General features: G+C 40.0%; 1 protein-coding gene across 1 annotated transcript in view; it reads right to left on the bottom strand.

Moving 5' to 3' along the window:
• Window positions 1-2,256: 2,256 nt before the first annotated feature.
• Window positions 2,257-10,358, bottom strand: part of GABRA5 (gamma-aminobutyric acid (GABA) A receptor, alpha 5) — a 157,662-nt gene continuing 149,560 nt past the window's right edge. The window contains exon 9 of the mRNA XM_006861875.1: window positions 2,257-2,589. Within this exon, the coding sequence (XP_006861937.1) occupies window positions 2,287-2,589 (303 nt within the window). The 3' untranslated portion in view covers window positions 2,257-2,286. The remainder of the gene's footprint in view (window positions 2,590-10,358) is intronic.

Below are 10,358 nucleotides of genomic sequence, written 5' to 3' on the forward strand. Positions count from 1 at the left end.
TGTGGGAGAAAGAAGAGGCTTTCTGCTCCTGTAAAGATTTACAGTTTCAGAAACCCTGTACAGGGTCACTATGAGTCAGAACTGACTCCAAGGCACATAACAACAACAGCTAGAAGATACTTTCCACTAGGACTGAGCTTTTTCTAAGTGGATGATTTCACATGTAGCCATTTAAACACAGCAGTTCTGAGAAGCACTGGGCTGCTAACTGCAAGGTCAGTGGTCCAAACCCACCAGCTACTTCTTGGAAACGCTACACAGGGTCACTATGAGTAAGCATCAACTAGACAGCACTTAACAAAAACAACATTTCAACATAGCTCACAATTTTCTATGAACAATGTGAGGCTAAAATATAAAATTTAGAGATATGCCACTAAAACAATCAATTAAAACAGAAGCTGAGGTTTGCTTTTCGTAATGACAGGTTTTATACTATATAGAAAACACAAAAATTATTCTGCAATGATATCCCCATTTGTAGTAGAGAATTGCTTCTTGTGTTGTTTAAGAGAAGTCTTTTCATTGACCTCACTCTTCTACTTTGAAATTCAGAAATCAGTTACAGAACCAGTCAATAGCTGTATATTGAAAGAATCAGAGATACTGAAAAGAGACAATGATCTTCTGAAGAACTTAGCAATCTTTTCTATGACTCTAGCAAGATATAATAACTCTGAGTCAACTCCGTGGAAAGCTTTTCCAGGGCGAATATTTGGAGTTTCAAGAGAATCGATGCTATGAGCATTTTCATACCATACCCATGATCCATGTCCATGTGCACAAAACAAAGGTACTGTTGTGAAGTAAAGGCCGTTTATCAGTCAGTTTATACAGATTTCACATCTGATACTGTTTGCTGGTAGTCGTAGCTCACAGTTCATGACTGCAGAATCCCAGTGTAGTCCTGCAGGAGGTGGGAAGCATTCTTTTAACCACAGTCAGCCATATCTTTCCAGGACACTTCTTTCAACAATTAAGTACATGGGTCAAATGCAGTACTTTCCATCAGCATTTTCAAGTAGCAATGGAGGACAGGGCAATGAACTAGCAGCCATGCTGTCCACAGGAAATATCCCTCCCTGGAAAGACCCTCAAATCAGGTAATATAAAGCAAAGAAGGCAGGGGAAAATGTCTGGTTTATCCACCCACACTCACCATGGAATTTAAACCAGCATTCTTTCCAAGTGCTAGTCTAGGAGAATAGATTGGAAAGGGGTGAGCTGCCAAGTAGGATTTTTCTACCAAGCCATTTTCATGATGAGTTTTTAAAGTCATTTTTAGAAATTGAGTATACAGATACAATTTTAAAAAATGACATAGGCCCACAAAATCAACTCATTTTTTTCAGATTTAATGAACATTTAAGGTTCATATACAAAAGCTGACGGAGCAATAAGCCAATTATTGAATACACACAAGGAAATAAAATGGAAAATAACTCATTATGCTATCTCACCAGGAAAGCACTGCCTGGCCGCAAGGAGAGTATCAACAAGTTCCAGACATGCCCTGTCACTGACCGGACTGCGTTCAAGCTGCCCACTGGCTTAATGTCTCTCTCTTTTTTTTTTTTTTCATGGCCATTGTTTAGTTAATGACAGGTAAATAATGGAGAATAAAAGCTAAAAATAAAATTTAAGGAGTTCATTTTTTTTCATGGGATAAAAATATTATCAGTGAGTCTACCATACCATATTTTTCTGTTATTGAATTGTCTGCATTCATTTTTCTCTATCCTATTTCTTAATGTGAAATCATGCAGTAATCTTTTATAATTTCAAACTAAGAATTTTCAAAGGCAATCAATTTTGTTCATAAACGTCAACGGCTCTTTGAATGAAAAATGTTTTCTATGTAATCTTTGTTTCTTGCAATATTTTGTCAGGTAATAAATATGGAGTATATCCTAAAATATTTTTCTGCTGGGAAAACTTGTATGAAATGACATTTGAAATACAAAACACAATATTAGGTAATACTTGAAAGAGTTAAAAATATACTTGTCTGGTTTGTAAACTATCACTATAATATACTGATCATCCGAGCATCAGAATCACTGTCTTTTGTTGTTTAGAGTTTGCTCTGTTCATCACGATGACACCTTTGAAACATCCGAGGTTATATATAGAAATAATCAAGGCAATGTATTTGTACATATTACTAAACATGCAAAAATTTCCTGAAAGATGTTGCCCAAATATGGAAAATCCCCTGAACTCAACCTGTCCTTGGGACAATCTTGCTGGAAGTATGGCTGTCTTGTTGGCTGGGGTTCCAGAAATTTATTTTGGAGAGGCAGCTCCTTTAATCACTGGCTCCCTATTCAAATATGTCGCCCAATAAACTAAGTTGAAAGTGCCAAAAAGCACTGGGAATATAATTCGGGACATTTTGTCAATCTTGCTGATGCTGTTGTAAGTCTTTTTGCTTTCAGATGTCTTCTCTGCAAGAGGTTTTACTGAAACACAAGATGCATTCGAGGTCCCGGCCAGGGTCTCTTCCTTCGGAACATTTGGGGGGTGGATCATCTTCCCAGCAGTATGAGAATTAGTTGATTTATTTAGTATGAGTTCACGTTCCTTTTTCTGCAAAATATAATAAGAATGTAAAGAAATGCCATTTTACAGGCAACAGTCAACTAACATGATTCTCAAAAGAGAAAAAAAGAAAAGTTCATTTAAGCTCTGGGAGTGAGTAGCCATTCAACAGACTTCCAAAACCTCACAGTACCATACACTCACAGACTGAACCTCAGCACAAACCACAGCCACCAGTGACATCAATTTTGGCATTTCTCAAGGACCTAGAATAAACGGTGTTAGGAGTTTCTTAACATAGCAACTGTCCTTTCTTTAGACCAGTGCACTTACAGCGGTGGGGCTGGATAACGTACAAGATACTAGAGAAGTTGCAGCAATTGGCCACCTGAGAATGGAAAATGAAGGGCAATTTAAAAAATCACCATACACATGGATTCTGGGAAGATGTCAGCATAAACAGACCACCATCCCAACTCTCCTATAAAAGTACGTGAGACAACAAAGAAATGATGCTTAGCTTTGAGGGATTCTGAATCCGGAACCAGAATGAGGTCCTGGGAAACTTCAACTAGGTAAGAGTCAATAATCAACAGCTCTATGTTGTTGTTCGGTGATATCCAGTCGGTTCTGACTCATAGTGACCCTGTATAGGATTTCTGAGGAGTAGCTGGTGGATTTGAACCACTGACCCTGCAGTTAGTAGTTCAGCACTCATCCTACAGCATTACACAATCCAAAATGTAACCTACCACTCCACTTAGCATAACTGCAAAAAACCTAATTGGGGACCAGAAGAACGCAGTGGGGAAATTCAGACAGGTAAGAATCAACAAATCAGCAACAAGTGCATATAGTAGAAAAATCACTTCTACTGTCCCTGTCCCTCCCAGTCATATAGGTCACCAGCTGCTGTGAACTGGGGAAGTGACTCAAGGTGAAAAGTCTGCTTCCCTAACTACCACAACCCCTGCCTCGCAATGAGACAGGACTCCAAACTTCTGATCTAAAATTCACAAGGCTGACCTCTCTGGGAGTCCCTTTGAAGTGTGCCAGCACCTCTTCCACCCTGGAAACTAATGGCCACAAGCCTACTACTACAAATTGCTTAAGAAGATGCCTGCAGTGGTATCTGCTCCCATAGTCAGCACTCTGCCTGCCTCTCTGTGCACCCTACAGCTCAGGGCTCTGGCATCAACAGGCATGATCTCCCAGGGAATCATGTTGGGTCTGTGTACTGTGCCTTCTAGTGGCCACTGAGAAGTGCTGAGACTACTGTGGACTAGGAAGCATAGTGAGTGGAGGCTCCACTCAGAGCAAATACAAGATAAGAATGTGGGGGCATTCTGATAGCAACAAAAAAGACCTCCATGGGAGTCCATTTGAAACAAGACAGCCCCCATACCTCCACAGGACACTAACATGCAAGAATTGTTATAGCAGATTCCTGCAGTGAAGTCTGCTTCTATACCCAGAAGTCTAGCTCTCTGTCTGAGCTCATTATAGCTCAAGCATCTGAAACTAATTGGACAAACCTCACTGGTGGTCAATTTGGGTTAGGCTTCTCCTAATTCTAGTTGACACTGAGGACTGCTCACTGAGACAGTTTTGTATTAGGAAGCAGGCTACTACACTCATAGCAAATGATCCACCAGTAAGGAGCTGTGATAGCAACAAGAAAGACCACTATGATGATCTCCCTGGAGTGTGGTCCCCGCCCTCCCTGGTGTCTGTTGTCTGACAGGCTATTGTAAGATGGTACAGAAAGTCCCTATAGTGGATTCTGCTCGGAGAGTCAGCACTCAACTTGCCTCTTTGTGCATTTGATAGCTCAGCTCTCTGGAAACCCACAGGACAGACTTCTCATGGTTAGTATGGGCCTGTCTGCTCTGCCTTCCAGTCAACAGGTAATAAGGTATTTGTGCTTAGTGATTCAAATTGTGTTGTCCTTCATGTTTTTTCATAACTATATAAACAGCCATGGTAGAGTACTGTTACAAGGTACATGAAATCTAAAGACATAATCAGTAATAGCAACAAAATGGAGGTGAGAACGGTATAATTTTTGAGAATTTCTTGCATGTTACTGAAGTTAAGCTGGTGCCAATTTACCTTAGGATGCTATAAATAACCATCTGTTAAATGCAGTCAGTATTCATTGTAACCACTTAAAAAGACCTTAAAATAAATACACAAAAGAAAAGAGAAGGGAAACAAAATTGGCCCACTACAAACAAACCAATGACCCACAAAATCAATTAGTAGTAAAGGGCAGACATATGCCTCCCACCCCCAAAAAACATATCTATCTATCTATCTATCTATCTATCTATCTATCTATCTATCTAGCTAGCTAGCTAGCTAGCTAGCTATGGCAAAGTTAGGTCACTTCTAATTGGTAATTGCAGTGAATGTAAATACTAAATTCTCCAATCAAAAGGAAGAAAGTGACAGACTGGATTTTGAAAAAAGAAAGAAAACATGATCCAACTACAGGTATGTGTTGCTTAACATGAGTCATGACAACATCTAATTGCTTATATGTCTGTGGCCCCATAAGGTTTTCTTTCCTTTTCTTTTCTTTCAAAGGGAAAGCTCTCTTTTTGTTATTTCCCACAAGCTTTTAAAGACCCCAAATGCGGACTTCTGCAGCACTAGGTCATGGTTGGGACAGAGGCAGGTGAGGCAGAGAACATGGCTCTGTGCACAGACTCTGAGGCTTGGTCTGGTGGGCAGGTGGACAGAACAGTGATTGGGGCTGACCACTCCCCTCCCTCCTCACTCACTTTCTTTTGCTTCAGCCCCACCTATGCCTTCTTAACTACTGCAACTGCTGGTGCCCATCCCAGCCATCACCAGTAGCTCCCATGTGGTGGCAGCAGCGGCGGCAGAGGCAGTCACAAAGACAAAGACAACAAGAACAAGGCTCCCATCAGGCTTCAGTACAGTGTCTGTAAAATCAAAGTCACATACTGCCCGATTTCAAAGAAAGATGGAAGACCCCCAGTGAGATGGATTGGCACAGTGGCATCAGCAACGCATCCAAGCGTAACACAATCGTGACCACATCACTGGACTGGGCAGCACTTCGTTTGGTTGCATAGGTTCACTATGATTTGGAATTGACTCCATGACACCTAATAACAATTGTGGATGTAAAACGATGTTTATAAGAGACACACCTTAGACCAGATGAAACAACACGACTGAAAGGGGATAAAATGAAAAACAATATTTCATGCAAATGACAGCCAAAAAAGTCTAGGGTGGGTTATCTTAATATCAGACCAAGGAAACACTGAGATAAAATCTGGGTGGGTGAAGAAAGATGGCAAAATAAATGGATGCTCCCACTTACTCGCCCAGCAACTAACCCCATCAGCATTGAATTAAAACAAACACACACTGAGATCTCATAACTCTGGACAGCAGCTGAGGTTTTAGAGAGTTGGGGTGAGTCCAGAAGTGGGGATGAAGAGGAGCAGGGATAACATACAATTTAGGAGAACCTACCCATTGACTTCTAGAGCACTCACTTATGGCGGCCATTTTGGGACAGGGTTAGGCAACACCCGGAACAGGGTACACAAAAATGGAGCTAAACTGAGAAAATTGTAGCAGATCTGTTGAAGGCACCACAGATTGACTGTGGGAGCTCACATGTTGAGTAACTGGAAAGTGGAGAAGGGAGACATGGAGCTACATGAGAGTCCTGTTGAATCTCACTGAAGCTCAAGATGGAAAAGCACTAGAACCTGGGGAAACTGCAAGAGCGTAAGGACATGGGATAGCCTTTGGATGGACAAAACAGAACGAAGCAGCTGGTTCCCTGCTCACAACTGGGCATTGTGGTCTGACAGCCTGTGCAGGGGCCCTGGTAAAAGAAAGACATCGAAAAACCCCATCCACGTGTTTTATAATGGGAAAGCTGAGCTTTACTTACATCAGCTTCTGAAACCTGCTCATCTGTATATTGAAGGAGTCCTGGTGTGGCGCTGTGGGTTAATGTGTTGGACTGCAAAGTCATTTGAACCACAAGGTCAGCAGTTCAAGCTCACTAGTCACTCCTTGGAAACCCTATACAGGGTCGCTATGGGTCAGAACCAACTCCACGGCACTGAGCAACAACAACATATATATTGAATTTCAGAGACAAGCATCCAGAATATCTGAATCAGCACTGAAAAGAAACCTAAGGGTAGGAGCATCGATTAGTGGATCTTCGGAGAAGTTACAAAGCTCACTGCCATTGGGTATAGTCATAGTGACTCTGTGGAGCAGATTAGAGCTGCTCTGTAGGCTTCTCAGGGCTGTGGAGTCATTACAGAGGCAGATTGCTGTAGCTGTTTCCTGTACAGCAGCTGTGAGGACGGGCCACCAACCATCCAGTTGGCAGCTGGGTACTTGGCTGCTGGGCCATCAGGGTGCCAGGAAAAATTAAAAATTTTCCTACAGAAATCACCAAAACAGAAATTAAAGGAAAAAGAAGAGGGAGGGGGAGGTAACAAATGACCTAATTTCAATAAAGTATTGTAAAACTCACAGAATCACAAGGGAAGAGGGGAAGGGCAAACCTAAAAGAAAACATGAAGAAGAGTATCTCCTATGGAAGACAACTAAGAGGAAAGAAAAACTGAGTATTTTCAGACTATGATGCTAAATATACTTAAAGAAAACAAGTGGCATGCAGAAAAGAAGTAGCAAAGGTCAGGAAACAAATGTGGGGGGGGGGGGAAGGAGAGACTCAACAAGGAAACCAAAAACATCAACTAAAACTAAATAGAGAGAACAACTACCACTGAAGAATAAAGCAAATGAATTACAAAAAGCAAGAGAATGTTCAACACCAGAGTCAAGCTGACATGACAGAATAAATGGGCTAGAACACAAAACAATTTCCTTACCAAGTCTCAAGAGAAATGACAGAGAGGAACAAATGAAAGCAAACAAACTGAAATATAAATAAGAGAGTCAATCAAGAAATCTAATATCACAATTAGATTTCCAGAGCACCATGACAACAGTAAAGGCACAGAAAGAATTTCCCAAGAAATAATTGAAGAGTATTTCTGAACAAAGAACCAAGCCTACAAATACAGGAACCCTAATTAGAAGAAATACAAAAAGATCAAGTGTGGATTATAGCCTAATAAAAGTCTTGAACACCAAAGACAAAGAGAGAATTCTGAAAGAAGCAAGAGGGAAAAACATAATATACCAAGAGTCTTTAATAAGATTCTGCACAGATTTCTTTTCAGAAACTCTAGAGGCTAGAAGATTATGGAGTGGTGTATATATATATATATATATATATATATATATATATATATATATATATATATATATATAATACTAAACTAAAATAGTTGCTAACAAGGAGTTCTTTACCCAGCAAACTGTCATTCCAAAATGGTAGGAAATTCCAAAAAAGACATTTCAAAAAACCAAAAGCTCTGGGAATCTGCCATTATCAGACCAGCTTTACAAATATTATTCAAAGGAGTACTGCAAATGGAGAGTAAAAGCATTAAACAAATGTTTGCATGTACACATAGAAAAAAATAAATAAGAAAGAGGAAAGAAGGTTTACAAAATCTTAAGACCGAATGAGTCTATACTATTCTCAGGGAAGAATCTCAATAATTAAGTCCCATAAAAGTGTTAACATCAAGTTTTTAAGAAATAGGTATAAAATAAACTTATCAAAGAATACTGGTATGTTGATATTAACTGAGGTACACCAACATAAACAGATATATGTCAAAGTTGTGTGCTAACTGTTGTTAAATGCTAAACATTGTTGCAACCATAAGTTGTGTGGTACCCAGTCACCCACTGCCAACTAGTCGATTCTAACTTATAGCAATGATCTAAGGCAGAGCATAACTGCTCCTTTGTGATTCCAAGACTCTATATTCTTACGGGAGCAGACAGCCTCATCTTTCTCCAGTAGAGCAGCTGGAAGATTTAAACTGACCACCTTGAATTTAGCAGCCCAATACTTAACCCATTTCTTAGTATTTACCCAGGGTAAATACGAAGATATTTCACACACACACACACACACACACACACACATCGTCAGAAGGAAGAAATAAAGTTCATCACAAGGCAAGAAAGCAACAAAAGAAAAACAAAAAGAAATATAAGAATAAAAACACAAAAAAGATAAGAAACATTCTAAAAACAAACAGCTAAATGAGTAAGGTAGATACTTCATTATCAGTAACAATTTTAGGTACAAATGAGCAATATGGCTCATGCCCAAGAGAGAAAGTGAGAAAGTGGATTTTAATAAAAACATAATTCCTAAGAAACACATCTTGTTGTTGTTGTTAAGTGCCATTGAGTTGGTTCCAACTCACAGTGACCCCATACAGGGTTTCTGAGGATCAATTGGTGGGTTTGAACTGCCAACTTTGCAGTTCAAACTGACTTTGCTGTCGAGTTCTTATCCTACAGCATTACACCAGTGCTCACAAGTAACACAGATGTAAGAAAATAAACAGGCTAAAAATAAAAAGGATGAAGAAAAATATTCCACGCATTCAGTAACCAAAAATGAGCAGGACTGGGCATACTGATATCAAGGAGATTGACTACCACTCATCTGTCAAGTTTATCATACTGTAGTGGCTTGTGGGTTGCTGTGAAGTTGGCAGCTATTCCACTGGTAATTTAAATAGCATCAGGGAGGCCTGGTGTGGCACTGTGGGACAATGCACTGGACCACATGGTCCGTTTGAACTACAAGGTCGACAGTTCATGTTCACCAGTCTCTGCTTTATTGGGTTGACTAGGAGTCGGAACCAACTCAACAGTACTTAGCAACAACAGCAACCATGTGGACAGGTTTCAGCTAAGTTTCCAGTCTCAGAAAGATAGGAAGAAGGAAAGCTGACCTCTTGTGAAAACCTTATGGACAGTAGAAACACATTGTCTGCTATAGTGACTGAAGATGATCCATCAGGTTGGAAGTCACTCAGAATATCACTAGGGAAGAGCAGCCCCCTGTAAGTCCAGATGGCCTTAATGACATGAATGGAGCAAATCTTTCAGACCTTCATTTTCTGGTTCATGGAGAAGAAATCAAAATGAGAAGAAACAACTACACACTCCCATTAATAACTGGAAGCTGGGATGTATGAAGCATGAAACTATGAAAATTGTAGGTTGCCAACAATGAAATAGTATGCATAAAGATTGGTATCCTAGGAACTAGTGAGCTTAAATAGACAGCTATGGGATATTTTATATCAGACAATCACATGGCTTACTGTGCAGGGAGTGGAAAATTGAAGAATGGCGTCACATTTATCATCAAAAATAACTTTTCAAGATCTACCTTGAATTACAATGCTGTCTGTGAAAGGATAATATCCCTACCTCTAGAAAAAGACTGGAGTCCTGCTGTGATGCTGTAGGATAAAGCACTGGATCACAAGGTTCAAACTCACCAATCACTCCTTGGAAACCCTATGCAGGGTCGTTTTGAGTTGGAATCTATTCTATAGTAATTAACAGCAACCACCACAGAGGAAGACCAGTTAACACCACCATTATTCAACTTTATGCACTAACTACTAAGGACTAGTAGTTGGAAAATATGGCCTTGGTGATAGAAATGATATTGGAGACACATGATAGAATTCTGCAACACCAATGATTTGTTCATTTCAAATAACTTCTTTAGACAGCATAACAGACAACTATACACATGGACCTCACCAGACGGAACACATAGAAATCAAATTGACTACATCTGCGGAAAGAGAAGATGGAAAAGCTCCATATCATCAGTCAAAACAAGGCCAGGG

The sequence above is a fragment of the Chrysochloris asiatica genome, unplaced genomic scaffold (assembly GCF_000296735.1).
Source record: "Chrysochloris asiatica unplaced genomic scaffold, ChrAsi1.0 scaffold00044, whole genome shotgun sequence".
Taxonomy (NCBI): Eukaryota; Metazoa; Chordata; class Mammalia; order Afrosoricida; family Chrysochloridae; genus Chrysochloris; species Chrysochloris asiatica.